The sequence below is a fragment of the Barbus barbus genome (assembly GCF_936440315.1).
Source record: "Barbus barbus genome assembly, chromosome: 1".
Taxonomy (NCBI): domain Eukaryota; kingdom Metazoa; phylum Chordata; class Actinopteri; order Cypriniformes; family Cyprinidae; genus Barbus; species Barbus barbus.
In genome coordinates this window covers 29,714,352-29,734,987 of record NC_136729.1, presented here as the reverse complement: position 1 = coordinate 29,734,987, position 20,636 = coordinate 29,714,352, and the positions used below count along the sequence as shown (strand labels likewise).

The window sequence follows — 20,636 nt, the reverse complement described above, 5'->3', positions numbered from 1 at the left end:
TGGTGAATAAAAACTTAAAAAGAACTGCATTTATTCAAAATATAAATATTTTTCTAACAATGTCTTTACTACGACTTTGTATCCATTTAACATCCTTGCTAAATAAAATTATTAATTTCTTAAATCCACATATTAGAATGATTTCTGAAGGAACGTGACAAGACTGGAGTAATGATGCTGAAAATTCAGCTTTGCTTCACAGGAATAAAATATTTTTAAATATATAAGAAATACATTTTAAAGTATATTAAAATAGAAAACTCTTTTTTAAATTGCAATATTTTACAATTATTTTTTTCTGTATTTTTGATCAAATTAATGCAGCCTTGCATCTTTTTTAAGCTTAAATCTTTTTAGCGTTACAAATTTTTCTGATCCCAAATTTTGAACAGCATTTTGTGTGTGTGTGTGTGTGTATATATATAAATAAATGGTTAACTTTTATTTTTATTATAACATTTAATTTTGCTGTGTACAGCTATGAAAACCAAATGATGAGACATTAAGATAACTTGTTCATTCTTTATTACCAAAAATACACTGGCAAAAATCATAACATTACAGTTTCAAAAGAACAAATAAATATGAACGGAACACTAATATTAAAACGGGGCCCTTTGGACCTCTGTACTTGAAAAGGAAAATAGCACTGAGAGGCCTTTCGACTGTAAAACTCCTATGTTTTTTTCTCCTTTGGCATTGCAGAATGTAACACAATGTGCTTGTCTGGAGTTTCGAATGCCAACCGTTCCCTTACATACAGTAAAGACCCTTTTTGATGCACTTTGGCGAGTCAAAGGTCATTTTTGATTCATCTGCTTTTCTTTTGATTTGTTTTCTTTCTGTAGTGTTTATAGAAGTTTTTAAAAATATAATTCCTCTAAAAATGTCAGTTTCTACAGTATATACACAGCAAGTCACTTACAAAACTGTATTACAGTACCATGTGTCCGAATACATTACACAATTTTTGAGGGCACATTATACAGAATCTAAGATGTCCAAGCACTCGATGCAGGGAGACTACTTGGCTTAAGATTTATGGTATGCTTCTAAACTTGACAAGCTTATTCAAAAATGAGGCTGTTGAAATGGAAGGCACACTTGTGGCTGACATGCTGTCCTTGTGATGATTATCAAATCTTATGACTCAGTGTGAAAGACAATACAATTGTCTCACTAGGCCCTGCTGAGTACTTGAAACGTATTGTGTATCTTTAGAAAAAATACATTCCAGATGTATTGCAATTGTTCTAGGAAGAAATGTGAGAAACAAGGTCTAGAAGATTGCTGGAATACAATGTATACAGGGTGTCTGTCAATTCCTGCTCACAGAGAAAATAATAGGGATAATACCAACTGGTAGGTTCTTGATCAATTTTGACTACATCAGCAGAGTGATAGAGAAAATGAAATGCAGTAGCTGGAACACAAAATGAACCTTCTAGGAAGCTCAATCTCTCTTTGATGCCATTACTTGGAAAGTAGCAAGTGTGCATTATGCACATCCTCTGAAACAAAACACTCAACTGATGTTTTTGTGCTAAAACACAAAGTTTTTTAGTTGTTCAATACTACAAATGATTGCTTGTGTCCTCATTTGTAAGTCGTTTTGGATAAAAGTGTCTGCTAAATGACTAAATAGTAATAAAACAATGAAATAAAGTGTGAATGCAATTTCAATACTGGAACATGTTTCTCATCCATTTTCATTATGATGCATACGGTGACATGATTTATATGCAGACCATGCATTTCCGTGACATTTGCAGTTTGAATTGTAAATTAGTACATTAGGTTCAGAATATAATAATCGTGTATGTAAATTCCTATGATTTAATTCCTAAGAGTTAATTTCTCTGATACACTGGGCAGTGTGAAGCCTGAATGAATTATGGATGCCCTTTTAATCATGCTAATTTTGCATTTTAGACTGTTGACATACAAACATTAACTGTATGCAAATCATCCCTTGGAAAATATGCTGCATATGAAGTCAAATTGAGGGCCCTTAAAAGTGAAAATCAAGGTCAAAAGAGCAGGGGACAAATTGTAGTAAATTTGAGGTAGTGATTAAGCAAAATCTCAATTACTAGGCTTTCACAATATACCAGTGCTGCAGTAGTATCACAATGCCCAAGCCTCAAAATACTGGCACCGTCCCAGTATTTTCTAGTCGGTAGTAACGTGACCAACTTAGTAGTGAAGCGGCAATCATGGCTCATATTCAGCAATGGCATGTGTTAAGTCCAGTGCTTCATATGCCGTTCACACAGGAAGTGCAAAACAATATGGGAATTAAAGATTCATTACTTTTTAATTTGACACGGTCTTATAAAGCGAAAACTACAAATTGAAGACTTCAGAAAGTTCTAGGGTTTGTTTGCAATGCTTAAATTCGTTATTAAATATATAAACGTCCAAATTTAAACGCTAACTCCCTTGGGCTTTCAGAGAGAACTGCACTCCAAAACATTCAGAACGATATTAAACTATAATAATAGTTAATAAATAAACCATAACAAACATCCTCTGGCAAAAGGAAGAATCCACACAGCAACAGAGGTACTGTGGTACAATTTGGTATCGTGACAACCCTATAAACGACTGCTTTTATGGATCAATTTCATTTTAAACCCATTACGCAGTTGTAATTATAGATTTTCTATCATTAAAAAAAAAAAACATCCTGCAATAACATACTCATAAAAAAAGAAAACAAAGACGAATATGAAAATAGAAAGTGAAGAAACTGTCTTCGTGTTGGCATTTTAACTTTTTTAAAAGCTTGATATCTCAATATGTATATTTAATAATAAAAATAACAGTAAATAATAATCTATACATGTATCCTTTAGTTTCTTTTTTTTGCTGCATGTTTCCAATTTTTTATTTTTAAATAGGGCCAATTTTAAACTTGTGCTGTTTCAATGAGAACACAGTTAAATTCATTATATATAACGTTTATATAACAGTTTATATACAATTTTAAGATACGTTCCCAATGATGTCTTCTCTTTCGCTCATTTCTGAGCGCAAGACCAATAGCACCATAATTAGACCGTAATTAGAAACACATTTTCTAATTTTGTATGAACATAACGGAGGGAAACATGCATATAAAATAAATTAGTTTGATAAATATCAAAGCAAACACTGACACACATTAGAGAGTACGAAAGAAATCTGCCTCTCTACACTCGAAATGTGACATGGCAAGTGCCGCCTTGGAGGTAAACGCACATAAGAAATATAGACATAAATAATATTACAGTGAACTAGAGAAGCTGCCTCATTTTCATAACGTGTGGACTCTACAATGTATATTGTCAACAGATGAGGTATACGATGCCTTTGAAATTCAAAAACCCTTTCTACTGCTGAACTACTAAAGTACATTTCATTTGTTAACTATTTGATTCACACATCCATGGTCAATAACAGTAACAGAAACTAACGTCAATACAAAGATAGATTGACAGAAATAAAATTAAGTTTTGAATTGTGCATGTTGCTTGTTCAAGCAGAAATGATAGAAGGACAGTATGTATGAAAGTGTGTGCGTCACTGGCTGCTGCTGGTCTCTGTGGGCTGATTTCCCTGCTGTTCCTTGCTCAGTATGATGCTGATCAGATCTCCTTCGTGCTGCTTCATGTGCTCCATCAGCTGCTCTTTACTGGTGGACTCAAAGCCACAGATACAGCAGCAAAAGAGCAGCACGCAGTATTCCATACCTGGCCGCATCTGCCCCGAGCCGCTCCGCCATGCCTCAGCCCCCTCGGCCTGCTCCCTGCTGGACGTAGACCTCACGGGGTTGCCCTCTGGCCCACCTGTAGCAGAAGCCACCTCAGGTGATTGTTTGTCTTTTCTGCTCAAGACAATATATGGACGCTCCACCCCAGTCTCATGTGTTGACTTCAGAGGTGTAGAAGGAGATCTTAAACCCAGAAGTAAAAAATACAGAAAACAGAACAAAATCACTTTAGTATGGCCATTAACTTTGTAAAGAACCATGTAATTTGACCAAGACCCTTAAGATAATTCCGCACAGAGCTGCAATTCCAGGTTTTCATACATAGATGGCGACAAAGAGGTACAAATTACGGACTGCAGCTTTAAGTAAATTAAGCCAAAAATCATTAGGATATTAAGATCATGTTCCATGAAGATATTTTGTAAATTTCCTACCGTAAATATATAAAAACTTAATTTTTGATTAGTAATTTGCGTTGCTAAAAGCTTAATTTGGACAACTCTAAAGGCGATTTTCTCTATTTAGATTTTTTTGCACCCTCATCGAGTCAAGATTTTCAAATAGTTGTGTCTCAGACAAATATTGTCCTATCCTAACAAACCATACATCAGTAGAAAGCTTATTTATTCCGCTTTCAGATGATGTATAAATCTCAATTTCGAAAAATTGACACTTAAGACTGGTTTTGTGCTCCAGGGTCACAAATAATATTTAGACTGTGTTCTGATTAAATAAAGCAGTAATTGATGCCATAAACTCATGAGTTTAATGTTTTGATTTAAAGGTCGGAAGCTATAGCTTACATGAACAAAAAAAATTACAAACATGACACTTAAATTAAATAACTTTATATATAATGATTTATTCATTAATGTGTAATGTTATATTTTTTAGTCAAATTATGAGCTCTAAAAGATTTTCAGAATTTGTACAACTCTTTTGCTTTAGACCATTTACAAATGTTAAATCATAAAATAAAATGTTAAGGTTGCCACTGCATCTTTCTGGAAAAAAATTAATTATAAATTATACGTAAAATAAATTATATAAGGTCTGCATTTAAAAATCACACCAGAGGAGTGACTTTGCTTTCTGCAGACCAGTCAAGTTCTTCCACACTGACTGAATCAATCATTTCTGTTTGAACCTTGCCTTATACACAGAGGCACTGTCATGTTAGAATAGAAAAGGATTTCCTAGAATATCATTATATGCTTAAACATTAAGATTTGTACTCATGGAAATGACTAAAGTAGTCAAACATGTTCATTAGAAGAGGGTGACCCAATATTGTGTGTGTGTGTGCGCGCGCGCATGTATATATATATATATATATATATATAACTAGATTAACATATACTTTATTTGTAGTTATTTTCAAATCTTCAATGTACTGTCTTTATTGTTGTTATTATTGTTTATTTAATTCTCACAAATAAGTTAGCTTTTTCACTTTTCGAATTTTAGTCAGTGTGTATGTTTGGGCATAAAAACATCTACAAAGTTACAAATCTCAAAGTCCACTCCAAAGGGAGATATTGTTTTTTTTTTTTAAATCCCTTTTCAAGAACTACGACGAATGGCTCGTTTGGACTACAGAATTGTTTTCCGGTGTTTGTGATATCACAAAGCGGCATGGGCGGCGCTAGGGAGGGGCTAGCAGGTTCTTCAGCACCCCCAAGAAAGAACAAAGCATCCCCAAAAATAAAGATGATGAAATACATTTGACTCATTTCGCATGCATAACATGCAAAGCAATACAACATGACGTGATTTGCAGTTGCACTTTTCATAATGTCATAGCATTTTATGAGATTACGCACGCATAAAGCTTGCCGCAAAGCACCAGCAAAAGTAATGATTATGAGTGCATCTGGGAAAAAGACACTTTTTTTATTATTTCTTATTTATTACTAAACTAGTGCTTTCTTAGTGTTGGCTGCAAACATGAAGTTGCCGAATGCCAACACTGACTCGCTATCTCCACAGTAATGGACGTGCAATTAATAGAGAAATGCACCTTTTCATACAGACTACTAGTGTTGTCAAAAGACCCGGTACTTCAGTACCAAGTCGGTACTAAAAAAAATGAAAACGTCACAGTACTAGGTTTTTTCAAGTAACGGTGGTACAGAGTACCCGGTCAACCCAGTTCTTGACGCATACGGCCCTATGATTTCCGTGATGCAGAAAACGCAGATGGAATCTCGGAATCCAGTTATAAAACGGAATTTACAGTTTAACACGGAATGTCACGGAATTTGTCAAATTTTAAACGAATTAATCAAAAGTAGGTCATTATACTTAAATCAAATCGCCATATGGACTAGTACCTGTAAGTATTAAGCCGCAAAAGTAGATTTAGATATGAATCCTGCATATTCTGTGTCTCTGTGTGAATGAATGAATGGCAGTTTACTACATAGTTTACTACATAGACTGAAGCGCGTGACGCTCGCATTGATTTCAGCATCTACCGTCTCAATGAGGACACACATACATAAACATCTCCAGAACTGTTCTGAGAGTCACTTCACAAGCATTTTACCGGTTCATTTGAGTAAAACCATTGTCAATTTAAAGGCATTCATGGCAACCCGTCAAAATAAAAGTTTGTTTTTACTTAAAAGACATTGTGCCAGAATTAGATTACCATTATTTAGTAGAATGTATATGATACTACTACTACTGTTGAATGAAATTAATAAAACTTTATTTTTAAGAAATAATCTCACAATATTTCTTCCATGTTTTAATTATAATAGTATTTCCCCTTTATTTACCAAAAAAAGTGTTTAAATTTCATTAGTTAAAAGACAAATTAAATTTGGGTGAAACTTGTTTACTGCTTTACATTTTATTACTTGCGGGAAAACTTGAAACACAATTTTAAATAAGTATAAAGAAAGGCATTGATTTTTGTACTTTTTTTTGTATTTTTCTTTTTTTTTTACTTTATTAATAAAAATAGTGTGTTTTTTAAATTAGCATGTTTTTAAGTTTTTCTATGGTTCCGAGAACCGTGGATTTTCACTGGTATCGGTACAGAATACAGAAATTTTGGTACCGTGACAACACTACGGACTACATAAATAAAGAATATTTGTTTTTATTTGAATTGGTTTGTATAATAGTATAGCCTACATTTCAAGCTTTCTATAGGCCTAGATTTATTTCTTATGTCTGTGGGCCGGTTCATTGTTGTGAAGCGCTGAATTTCACGGAGACTGCATGAGACGGCAGAAAGTGCATCCAAAAAGGACGGATCGGCTATGTATTTTTAAGTTCTTTCCACAGAAAAAAAAAAAAAAAAAAAAGCAAGGGATTGTGCAGACGCCTCTATGCCTCAATAATACTCCCACATTCATAAACAGTTGACATATGCACCTGCACAGCGCATATTCATCAAAAATAATGTCAGAGTGAACGGCCAAAAAAAAAAAAAAAGAAAGTGATGAGTCAAATACCCATGTAATAAAATGATGAAAAATAACAACCTGTTTTGGTCATATTTACTATTAATTGCCCAGCTCCCCCTGTCAATGATCTAGCACCCCCTCAGCACCTGCATTCAAAATTCTCTGGCACCGCTCCTGCAAAGCGGCACATTAGAATATCATTAAAATAAATCCCGCCTACTGAAATTTGAATGGTTGGGGGTGAGAACGCTTGGTTGAGCACTGCACATTTCAAAATCGAAACCCGGCGCGGGTGTTTTTATATCACTGTACTTCTGATGGAAACCGACTGTCTTCAGAAAATTGTGGATGTCATTTTCATTTCATCTTGGATGTAATGTCTGATAAAGCAGCGTTTGTGAGCGGAGTGCTGCTTTGTGTACAGCCGTTACCGGGGAAACCTTGATTTCTCCCACTCCAACAGCGCCTCCTGCTGGCAGAGAATGAATTTGCATATATATGCCGCCACAAATAGTGTAACTGTGGGACTATGGTATAAATATGACCAAGATGAAGATGACCAAGATGGTGGCGCGTACACATCACGAGGCTCAACGTCTCTCCAGTTTTTTGCAATTTTGCAGTATTTTTCCTGCTCATCTCGGGCCTATTCGCACTGAACAGCTTTGCCTTAACATCTTACACCCGACAGGAGCTTTTGGATATCGGTCTGCACTTTCCCAACAGTTTTATAACCAATCAGACTCATCCCTGAGATCTCCAGAACACCCGAGGCTACGCACTCTGCTCAGCCGGGCGGAAGTGCTCACAGGCGGCACCGAGATCGTAAACAAAGGCGGGGGAAGTGCGGAGGGCTAAGAGTTAAGCTAAAGCTAACACCGCACCAGCTCTCTTTACCCAGCATTTTCCTCGCTAATGTCAATATTAAACGAGGATTAGATCACACAGTAATGTGTAAAAATAATCATCCGTCCGTCGGCGCCTCCTGCAGGCCTTTGTTGTAATGCGTAATCTACATTAGCTCTTATAATACATTATGTATTTTAACAGTTTTGTTCAATAAAACCATATGATTTCTTGCTTTTGATACTTTATTTGAACTAATTATTATTGTATCATTGCTATTATACATGTATTTTAAGCCATTTTAAAAGCTATTGTTCACTTCTATTTTTTATTACCACAAAAAAAATAAAATAATTATAATTATTGGGTCCTATGAAATCGGTTTTATTTCCAAATTATTTTTTTTTTACATTTTCATTTTTCTATACTCTATTTTAATGGTTGAATTAAATGGTATTAATGAAAAAGCCTGTCTAATTAATTGAGTTTTACAGTTTTATCTTTACCAAATTCTGTTTTCCATTATTTTCTGGATTCCATTTTAATGGTTCCATTAAATTTTAATAATCAAAAGCATCTCCAATTAATTGAGAGATATATATATATATATATATATATATATATATATATATATATATATATATATATATATATATATATATATATATATATATATATATATATATATATATATATATACTTTTTTTTTTTTGTAAGAAATCCTGCACATTTCCATTATTCACCTAAATAAATTCTGGCAAATAATATTTCTGGCAAATACTCCTTTAAAAAGTGTTTTTTGATTATAATTGTATTAGTAGTAGACTAGAACACGTGGATATGTTGTCACTCTCACACTATAATACTGAACTTTGATTTCAGTGATTTGGACTATGCGATGGACACTTGCTTCTTGCACTCCACGTTGCACTTTACTTTTGCTTTAAAAAAAAAAAGGATTTCATAGAAATTTGGATTTCATTTGGTTTAATAAAATATTATTTTGTGTGGGAAATTAATCGTTTAGATTAATCGATAAATTAGTCAATAGATTAATCTAAATAAAAATAGTTGTTAGTGGCAGCCCTAGTAAGAGACTTTTGGACTGCAATGTCATGGTTTTCACAGAAACATGGCTACACAGCGACATAACCAATAATGTTATTGATCTAACCAGATGCTACACGCTCCGAGCAGATAGAACGGCAGATGACTCCGGAAAGACCAGAGGCGGAGGATTGTGCATTTATGTAAACAAAGCTTGGTGTACGAACTCTGACATTGTTGGAAGACACTGCTCACCTAACCTTGATTTTCTCATGGTTAAGTGTAGACCTTTTTATCTGCATGTGGCAGGGCATCCAGGTCATCAGTGACTACAAGCCATTCAACTCCACTCCGATGGTCACAGATGTCTCCTTCTTTAATGTCTAAATGTCTTTTATGCTCGCTTTGACAATAACAACAAGGAGACAGCCACCAAGATCACACTCTCAGGATACCATCAGACCCTCAAACTCACCTCCACAGATGTCTGCACAGCATTGAGCCGGATGAATGCACGCAAGGCTGCTGGCCCCGACGGCATTCCTGGACGTGTGCTCAGGACATGTGCTGAGCAGCTCGCAGGGGTCTTCACAGACATTTTCAATCTGTCCCTCACCCAAGCAACTGTGCCAACATGCTTTAAGTCCACATCCATTGTGCCAGTGCCGAAACACTCCTCCCCGACGTGCCTGAATGACTACCGCCCCGTAGCACTCACACCCATTGTTATGAAGTGCTTTGAGCGACTGGTCCTGGCACACCTCAAGAACTGCCTCCCACCCACACTAGACCCACACCAATTTGCCTATCGAAGCAATAGGAGCACTGAGGATGCAGTATGCACAGTACTGCACTCGGTACCACATTTGGATAACAACAACACATATGTACGGATATGTACTTTCCACTTGTACATATCAAGAAGAACCACTTGTCTCCAACCATCCTGGTGAACTTCTACTGGTGTGTGATCGAAAGCATCCTGACAACTACATTCCCTACAACTGTCTCCCTACTGAACTCTGCCCGATGATCCCCCCTCACACACCACTACAAACTCTTCACCCCTCCCCATCTCTAAATCCATCTACACACTGAGTACTATGTACTGGAAATTTGTATTTTCCATGCACTTTCAATGGCTATTGCACTAGTTTATATATCTTAATGTATCGCTTATTCATATCCATTTGTAATTATGTTCATAGTTTTTGCTCATAGTGTACACATTTACTGCATAGTCCATCTGTATAGTATGCTCATATCACCCATCTGTATATCATACTGATAGTATTTAAAAATTTGTAAATGATGTCCATAGTACTGCCTTCTGTATAATTATGTACATATGTAACATATTGTAGGCACTGTATATCCTGTACCTCTGTTTATTGCACTTCTGGTTAGACGCTAACTGCAGTTCGTTGCCTTGTACCTTACAAGTGCAATGACAATAAAGTTGAATCTAATCTAATAAATTCAACTGTATAACAGTTTCACTGCAATTCATGTTATAATGTTAGAATTAAAGAACAATAAACATAATACATATTACTGTTGCACTTATCTGTACATAGTCAATGCAGTTATTTTGAAGCTGTTGTTTACATTCTATCTAAAATGTGATTTAGCAAAAAAAACAAAACAACAATAACATTACCACTTTAATATGTCTTGCAATATCCGTGCATGCAAAGGTTCGGTGCGATCCTTAATATTCTCGGGGTCTGAATTGATATGGCAATATTGACGAACTTGCTGTTTTGGCAAGGGACGGGGCAGTATTGAAACACCGTCTAAGCTGTTCACCATCACAACGCACTGGGACAGCTAACCAATCACTGAAAATATCTTAATATTAAATATCAATATATCATTTTTACTTAGTTCCATGCAACAGAATCAGATTTAACTGATTTTTTTTTTTTTTCTTTTGATAATTATCCAAATAATGTATAGTCCTACAAAGCTATTATTATCACAGCATCTGAGCAGAGCATAGCAGGGAGCAGATCAGAGAACGAGAGGGTAGAGTCATTTTACCAGCGTTGCCCAATACAGCTGTACTACACCATGATACAGCATAGTTGTGCTGTTGCAAATAGGAACAAGTATACTACATAGAAATTTCCTATTGACTTTGCTTTTCTGGTGAGTGCGAGTGGTAAATGAGTGGAGTGTTCGTATGGGCAACTGAACGCAAAGCACATTCATAAAGCTGAATATTGGGCGGAGAGTCACACTGCGCAGTGACAATGGCTAAACAGAGGGTGAAACCTGTGCGCTGAAAACAGCTGCGCGGTGCAGCATTCCATACATTTTCGGCCAATTTTCTCTTAAAAATGCCATTTCGGCCGATAATTATCGGTGCCCAAAATGTCAGTGCATCCCTAGTTTTAGCTATATCGACTCACCACAGAGCAAAATAAAAAAAATAAAAATCATACAAAATCTATATTGTAAAGGGCCTTCTTACCGACTACTCTGGGAAATGGCCTCATTGATGGCCTTGTTGACTTGCTCATAGTTGTAATTCTGATCTCCAGCGTGTTTCCACATGTGAGATTTGAGAGATGGTGGGTGGCTGCACACGTAACCACACAGAGAGCACCTGTAACACAGAATGAAAATTACGACTCATCTCCACTTAGAGTCAAGTTCTGTGCACCAGCTCAGTGTTTGTTTCTCACCTGTACTGCTCCAGCAGCTGCATGGCTTGGTGTTCCTGTGGATGTCTCTTCATGTGGCTCCTCAGGCTATTCATATTAGTTGTGGCAAAATCACAGCTGCAGCACCTAGAGGGGTAGTGCGGCACAGGATAAACAATTAGAGCAGCACAAGGCCGTGGTTTGAAAAGAGACCTTCTGGGGCACCTGTCAAGAGGGGTCAGGCAATGTTTGTTTGTGCGGTAATTTGTGTTTTGTGTGTGCGGCTGTGTGTTTGAACGTTTCGAGGGCTGCATTTGAAGAACAATGAAAGGCTGTTTGTAGAGAGGCTGAACTCAAAGCGCTGCTTACAGCAAATGCAATACATTGCAGACCTTGAATGGATCATGCAGCTGTGTTAAAAGGTCCCTATCTCTCAGAAGCTCTGTTTGAAATGATCATGGGCGAGCAGAACTGAAGCAAGACCTGTCACCAAGCACAAAGAGACCATAATGGGACCCTGAGGTGTTTATGTGAGCTTGCGTGTAATTTGGTGAGTGTATGCGTGTTTGCATTGAAAAGAAAAAGATCTTGTTCTTTTATAGCATATAAGGGCTCTACACAATGAGAGCAGGTAGCACAGGCTTATCCTGAGCACCACTGCACCCTTGTGGTGATAACTGGTAATGCTTTCATTCCAGCCAAATGTAATACTACACATCTGATGCTTTCTGATTTGTTCCCCTTGTATGTATCTTTTACAACCGAAATGAAATATTCAGTAAGTATGAAAAAAAATTAAATAAAAAGCTATTTTCCCCAAACCTGTATGGTTTATCAGAGTTGTGGATTCGCCGATGGTTGCGCACCCCAACATATGTGGAGCTGGTATAGTCACACACATCGCATTTGAAAACGCTCTGCTCACCAACTGAATCTGAAAAAAAAAAAAAAAAAGAGAAATACACACAAATCAGAAAAATAGAATGTCTCCAAGTTCTAAGTTGTTAAATAATCACCAGAACCATGTTTAAGAAGAAATGGCTCTATGACAATTACACATTATTTATTTTAAAGGTGGGGTATGCATTTTTTCAAAAATGCTTTAGAAAACTGAGTCGGACCCAGTACCAAAACAAACTTTTAGCCAATCAGCAGTAAGGGGTGTGTCTACTCATGATGCAGAGGAGAGTGCGCTCAGTGCTCATGACAGACATTAGCCGAGCGGAGCGACGACAAAAAGAGATGGCGGATAAAAAAAAATAAATAAGAGAGGAAAACGTTTGCGGAGCAAAAGGCGGCTTACACCTCGTCTACACTGGACGCGTCAAAGTGACCGTTGAAAATCATTTGAAATTTGTGTCAATACCTCATAAATAGAACGTGGCAGCTGTTAACTGTTGGGGATTTGTCGTGTTGTGGCATCCAGTGTAGATAGCATCACTGATTATAATTAGATCTATAGTAGGGTTACTATAAGGCAATAAGTAGGACCCGTGTAAATATCTGATCAGCTTTCCAGCACTGGAGAGAAGAGAGAGGCCGGTGATCGTTTGCCGAGGTTGCTTCGTTTCTTCTCGATAGGTGAGTAACATTGGTTTTGCTTTGTTTCACAGAACTAATCGTTGCCTGGGTTGCGTATGTGTGGGGTGGAGCTATCAAAATAGGGGCGAGACCCTGTTGGGGTAGGGTTGTGTTTGTTTTGTTGATTTAAAATATCAACATTGGCTAGCAGAAATCTCTTACCCCACCTTTAAATGAAAATTCACTGAATTTATATTGTAAATACATGTTATTGATTTTATTGTGAACAATTCATACATGTATGTTTCATTTTGTTTAATGAAATTAGGTTTTTTCATGATTGTCTGGTTTTAAATATGCTTAAAGACAAACCATGTGCTAATTTATCAGTTAATAACACTGCTAAACATTTTCTTCTTAAAACTGGAGTGTACCAAAGACCAGTTTCCCACTGTCAAAAACATGTAACCAATCCAGTCAACTTGCTGGGCAGGGCTTTTCATATTATTATCTCCATTAGTCATAGATTTACATTACATTTAGTCATTTAGCAGACACTTTTATTCAAAGCGACTTACAAATGAGGACAATGGAAGCAATCAAAATCAACAAAAGAGCAATGATGTAGATTTCTATCTACAATGTCTTTTTACAGCATTGCAATGTAGTCAATTACAGACATATCTGCTTCTTGAATGCAATGGCCAATCAAAAGGGTTTAGGTAAGACAGAATCCACTCACTGGGTTCTGCATGCTCACAAATCCTTTCATTATAACATGCAGATGTGATGTAAATAAAAGATTAATTCTGCAGTGTAGACTGAGCTTCATTGATTACAATTTTCACAGAATCTTTCAAATATGTCTGAGAGTTTTACACACGTTATTGACTGTTATTGTGGCGACATTTCCACGCCCTGAAATGTGACCGTGAATGAAACAAACTGTGATTGGTTGTTTGACATGTTGGTCAGACGGCCTCATGGGTGGGCCTTGGTCAATAAAAGCTGCCATTGATTCCATTATAATTAGTCTGGCTAAGCGAGACTAATTATAATGGAACTTGAGATCGTGATGAATCAAGATGATTGACAGCTTTTTAGTGATTATAAAGGGAGCACAATCTGCATGAGGTAAGAGTGTTGTCCTGTCATGAAATATGTAATTTTGATGATCAAAGATGAGTTTAGACTAAGATTTGAGATTGCATTGGGGACTTTAAAATGTCATTTAAAAAAAGACTTCTCTAGTCATATAAGCCAGAATTCATTGCTTAAAACCTGCCCCTCCGCAATCGACCACAAGCTTGCATTCATTTTTGAATGAAACGCCCACATCTCAAAACCCAATCAACAACCAATGGATAGAACCAAATCCCCTCTGTTTAATTCTTCAATCATCTCATCTGTTACACACAAGTGTGTAAAATTGTGGGGGGAAAAAAAATCTGCTGCTGCTTCTGTTCCATCACAACTAAAGTGGAATGTTTTGGAAAACTGCTTTTGTTTCATTGTGTAGCACTGGAGATTTGTTCAATTCTCACCCTCATCTGTTATCTTGGCTGGCTCTTCAATGATTGTTTTGCTTTCAGCGACATGGGTCAGTGTGCTGCTGACGTCGTCTATCCCATGCCCATCTCTCTCATGGTTTCTCAGCTGACTCTGAATGAGGTATTAATAAAACCATAATTAGTGCTTCATAAGGAGGAAGTTTCTTAATAAAGTAGTAGGGAGAGCAGTGCACTCCAATATTAGAAACTCTAGTACGCCAATCTACATGGAGTACAATTAATACTTGTTCCCCACTTAGAACAGTTGGGACCTGCTTAAATATGTATTGCCTTCCAGAAAATGCAAAGATAATTCAATAAAGTTCAAATCAAAGAGATTATGTAGTCCATTATAAGATATCAATTCAATATAGAAACAAATAAACACAGTAAATGGGTATTTGACCACGCTCAAGGAATTTGGTTAAGCATAAAAAAATTCAGTTCTATGTCATTAAAAGAGCATTTAGTTAAAAAAGGGTTTAAGAAAAAGAAAAAAAGTTACTATTTAAACAGTGATCTGACTAAAATGTAATTAAATATTTTTGTAAAAATTTCCACAAAATGAAAATTCTGTCATCATTTACTCACCCTCATGACATTTCAAACCTGAAGGACTAACTTTCTTCTGTGCAACACAAAATAAAAATATTTTGAAAAATATAAATTCTAGTTTTGGACCCTACCCAAATTGTTCAAATGGAATTGTTAAAAATGTAAAAAAAATAAATAAATGTATGCCTTTTATGTTGTGCAGAAGAAACAAAAAGTAATATAGACATGCAACCTGAGAGTAAATGATAACATTTAATTGGTCTCAATGTATTGGTGTGAACTGAGTGAAATGTTTTAATGACATAATTTTTCGTCCCAATAGAGGCACATTAGAATAAATCACTATCTTCATGCTAATTTCCACCCATTTCTCTCCTCACCTTGAGATGGAACCTTTCGGTGCACTGTTTGCAGTTGTACATGCGAGGCTTGAAGTGGTGGATCATGTGACGCTCCAGGTCCTTGCTGTCACAGGCTATATGCTCACAGATGGGGCATTGGTAGGGTTGTCTTTGTCTATGAACACGTAGGTGCTGCTTTATGTAACCTTTGTTTCCGCTGCTGTACAGGCACAGTCGACAGCGGTAAGGCCTTTCGCTCCCAGCAATATATTCCACCAGACTGTCTGTACTGGAAATGTCGCAAGGCACAGTAGCACCCCCAGAAACTCCACCTCCATGTTGGCTTTGGGCATTGTCCTGCAACTCCTTCAGAATGTCCTCATCTGAAGTGTTTTGGTCAGAACGCTCTTGCAGTCGCTCGATGACAGTCAAAAGAGACATGCTGATTCCAGCTTTGGAGGGTCCCTCGACCAGCACATCTCGAGGATCTTTTGAACTCTGGAGGCCAAGGTTAAGAAGAGCACTTGGATCTCCAATTGCAGCTGCGAGCTCTCCTGAGGATGCCTCAGGGTTGGCGGTGTCAGCAATATCTATAACTCTCTGGCCCGTGTCAGGGCTTTGAGTACTCGGGTCATGGATACCTTTTGCAGCGGTTTTGCTAAGCTCCGGGGCCCTCATGGGCATGGCCACCAATGCCTCGGCTGCTAAAGAATGCAGCCGAAGAGATTCTGAGTAAGTCCTCCTCCGAACCGGTGGCATGTTTTCATCTGAGGGAGAACTCGAAGACGCTGACTCTTGCTCCTGTTGTTGATCTTCTCCGTTCCAAGCGATCACAACCTCCTCCTTTTGTTTGTAGAAGATGTGTTGGCTCTCTAACTCTGACTCCTCAGATGCAAGGAGGGTCTTGTCTCCTCCTACTTCTGGGCTGAGGAGTAGAGGTTTGCTGGACACCGGTTCCTCGGCACAGGGAAGGCGTTCCACAATGACGTTGACGTGGCCGGCGCTGTTGCCACTGCAATTGATAATCTTCTGCGCAGAGGACAGGAGGCTGTCGGAGCTTGCCTGTTGGCTCTCAGTCTCCAACTCCAGCTCCATTTGAGCTTCTGGTGTCACCTGGACCTCCACCAAGGGCTCTTCTGGGTCTTTAAAAGAAAGCACTTGACTGATCATTGGGAGTTTGGTCTCTACGGTTTTCAAAGCTTCCTTCTCCCCTTGACACCTCACTTCTGGTGAAGCACACAGCTCTAGCTGGAGGTTGGAGGAGCCATGGATGGTCTGAGGTTTACCTGCAACAGCTGCGAGGACTACTATGGTATCCTCTTTACCTGTTGGAACAAAATGAGGACTGGAGCTTTGTAAGGTACCAGGGCAGTCTGTCTCGTCTTCAAATATGGGGTATGAGCAGTCAACCAGGCCAGCGTGTTTCCACGCATGGGTCTTCAGATTGCGCTGTTGTCGGCATTCATAGTTGCAGATGAGACAACGGTACCTACCATGCTCAAAGCTGTACCACTTCTTGGGAGTGGACGTCTTCTCTGATTCCAAGTTGCTTGCCTTCAAAACTGCCATTCTTTGGTGAACGCTCCTTGCTGATGCTATCCCTTGCTCATCTAGGATGTGTCTGGCATGATCGCCCTCCTCCAGGTGAAGTCTTACGTGTGTCACCAGCTCCTCTTGATGGTTTGAAGTGAACTGGCACTCTGAGCACATGAGGATGAAGTCACTGTGCTGCTCATCATGAAGCAGCAGATGTTCTTTCAACAGCTCCAATGTAGGGGAGATAAATCGGCACATACTGCACTGGTAGCACGTGACCGTCCGATTGCCTAAACTCAAAGGATCCCGTTTGAACGCATGCCCAGGCGTGCTGCTGGATGTTGGGCAGTCATCCCTTTGTTCTCTGGATCTCTTACAAGGTGTGACCACTTCAGTGCTGTCTGGAACGGGTACAGAAGCACAGGTCATCAAGGGTCTCTTTTTCCCAGAAAAGGTGTATCGTCTGGGCCGCTTTTCCACGATCTTGCTGAGCTTCTCAATGACCTGAATAAGAGAGTCGGCAGCCTGCTTTTGCTGCTGCCGTTGCTGGTCCTCGGCATCATGAAGACTTCTGTCGGGAATGAAGACAGTATCCTGCTGGCCTCTAGAGTGAGGCACAAGGACAGCGACTCCACTGCTGTCCTCCATTCCTGCAGCATGAATAAAACACATGCAAAAACGTGAATGAAACAACATCACTGCCTAAACAGGAACTTCTAACTCGCAAAAAGCTGAGAAATGCAGGACTGGGGAACGGCATAATTTTTAACTGTGTGTCAACTGGCAAAGGCCCTCCCTACATATTTACAAGAATAGCCATTACTTCACAAACCTATAAATATCACGTACTAGTTACGTCTAGTAAATCAGTCTAGTTTCTTTTTGTCATGACAGATTAAGTGATTTCTGAAATAAAAGTAGACTGTTCTGTGAGAGCTGGTTTCAAATAATCTTGTTTGATGGTGTATAACATGGTTTAGATATTTATGTGATATTTCATCACTAATATTTAGCTTTTTAACATGTTTGCATTGATAATAGCATTCAAGCATGTCACTACCATTATTAGGACTCAAATGTGTCAAATTCACCTGTCAAATATTTTTGAATAATGACAACACTGTATAACCAATTGCTAATCTGTGAAACCTGTTTATTATATAGCCATGTTTGTGCATTGCAGTCTCTACAATTGAGCTAATAAAACTATTTGACCTCAAATTCATATCCATGTATTAATTTTTCATATGCTAAGTAGACCTGTAATAAGCAAAATAGTGTAGAATCAGCCAGTCATTATCACAAAATGAACACTGACAGGTTGATCAGGCAGCCATCTACATTCCTAATATATCACTCATATGCGACTACGGATTGCTCTATAAGCAACCAATAATGCTTATTAGCCATTGGCTAATAAATTGTGTACACAAATATATTTTCATTGCACGATGTGTCCTACATTTTTAATATTCGTCAGCAGAGTATAGCATATTTCATATTTGTAGTAGTAGTATTATTAGTGCTATTATAACTATTATCATTTAATTAGTATTAATTTTCTTTTTTTAAACAGAAACATTTAATGACAAATACCATCACCACCAGCTCATAATTCTATTTAATACGACACCTCTGCAGTCATACCTTTTCGTGCAAAACTTTTTTTTTTTCTTGAGAACCCACATCACTCTATCAGGTATTATATTCCAACTGTAATGAAAATGACAGGAACATCCCTTAGAGAAAATGTAATATTTCTGAATCACTTCTAATAGGTCTGACTCATGAGTTCACTTTTCATTTTCTTTTGTTCACAGCACTTCTGCATTTTTGGCCTACAGTTAAAAAGGAAGTTAGAGCACTACACAGAATCAAAACAAAAACACGTGGGGGCACGAATACATGTAAAAGCATGCAATAACAAGGAAATCGCTTTTTCCTTTTCCAAATGAAACATTTAGGGTTGTGGACTCTTTTTTTCTGTGCAATAAAAATCAGTTGGGACCCTGCTGACATCACTAGACTTAAAATCACCACTTTTTTCCCCCATCGTCGTTGTATGAGTGTGAACTAATGAAAAAAAGGAAATTATACAGGTTTACAAAAATCACTTTCCCTTTAAGATCATGTAGGCCTAGGTGTTGTAAATATCTTAATTATACTCTATTATGAGTTTATTAAAAAGCGATAGTCAAAAGCAAAAATCGACATGGTGAAGGGGTTAAAAATAAACGCTCTCTCTGTGCGACAGTAACTTATATGAAGATATGTCGAGTTGACGGATGTTTACAGACACTGAACTAATGACTGATAACAGATACACAACGCGTGAAAATCAATCTCGGATAATCGGCGTGAGATAATTGAGCTAAAGTTTAGCATGGTGCGCGGGTTTGAGAACATGGTGTCCGTGATAAGCGTGGAGACGAAACGTGAGAAAGGGGCAGAACGTTTCTGACACCAGAAGCCCACAGCACACACATGCACGCTTTACAGTTCAACATGAGCTGTAAAAAACAACTGTGCCGCTTAATAAACAGCTCAGAGTCATGCGACAGTCACAACCATCCAAACGCTACTTACTGATGCGGCAGCTGTGTCTGATCTTTGGCCTCGAAGCTCTGCACTACTTTTTTTTATGCCTGTGGTGTAAAAGTGCTTCACTCTGGACTCAAAATGGCGAGAATGGAGCCCTGATCACGTGACTCGCTGCAGGTCACGTGACTGTGGAATGTGACATCGGCCAGAAACACCTGCCACCGCGTGAAGAAGTGTGTAAGGTTTTTCTACATATTGTAGTCTATATTCAATATTTTTCCTACTCTATATGTTGGAAATGAAATAAAGGTGAACCTAAAATGCTACACTCCCCAGAAGAAAGAAGATTTTTTTTCAGATCCCATTCATCCACCAACTCTCAGTGAACTTAAGCTGGACATTTGCTGTCTAATCGAAGAAGAGATGCTCTAAATGGTTAGGTGACTGTCTTTCACTGTTCACTTTAATGTTCACCTCTTAATTCATAGTTCATTGTGCATACAGTATCGCTTACTGATTATGATATTTTATTTGTTTTAGTTGTATTCTGTATCTCTCTTTTATTTCTATCTTTTCTTTATTTAAAAAAAAGATAATAATAAAAAAATACAAAATAGAAAAATAGAGATACTACCTAGTCATGTGACTATGGGGCCAAATGTTGGTGCTACAGTAATGTGCAGGGTTTTGTTGACGCCACGGACCATATTAAGGGATGCTGGCAGATCAAGGTTTGTTCATGGTTTGATCTGCCATAGTTCATGGGAATGTATTTATTTTTTTAATGGTAACAGGGAGGGTGGGGGGTGGTTTAATGGTAGCCTCAACTGGTTTTATTCTCAAACTTGTATTTTATCTTATTATGCAGTCATTCTGTT

The 20,636-nt window shown here is 37.7% G+C and overlaps 1 protein-coding gene across 2 annotated transcripts; it reads right to left on the bottom strand.

Moving 5' to 3' along the window:
- Positions 1-514: 514 nt before the first annotated feature.
- Positions 515-19,907, bottom strand: LOC306874446 (zinc finger protein 507-like). 2 transcript variants are annotated; one of them, XM_079424495.1, is made up of 8 exons: positions 19,804-19,857; positions 18,865-18,930; positions 15,721-17,867; positions 14,780-14,897; positions 12,537-12,648; positions 11,757-11,861; positions 11,543-11,677; positions 515-3,937 (listed from the first exon to the last, which is right to left on the bottom strand). In XM_079424495.1, the coding sequence occupies exons 3-8, from the start codon at positions 17,863-17,865 to the stop codon at positions 3,565-3,567; spliced, it is 2,988 nt and encodes a 995-aa protein (XP_079280621.1). In that variant the 5' UTR covers positions 17,866-17,867; positions 18,865-18,930; positions 19,804-19,857; the 3' UTR covers positions 515-3,564. The 2 variants fall into 2 exon arrangements, with proteins under 2 accessions (XP_079280621.1, XP_079280620.1); XM_079424494.1 differs by lacking the exon at positions 18,865-18,930 and having other exon boundaries at positions 19,804-19,907.
- Positions 19,908-20,636: the final 729 nt, after the last annotated feature.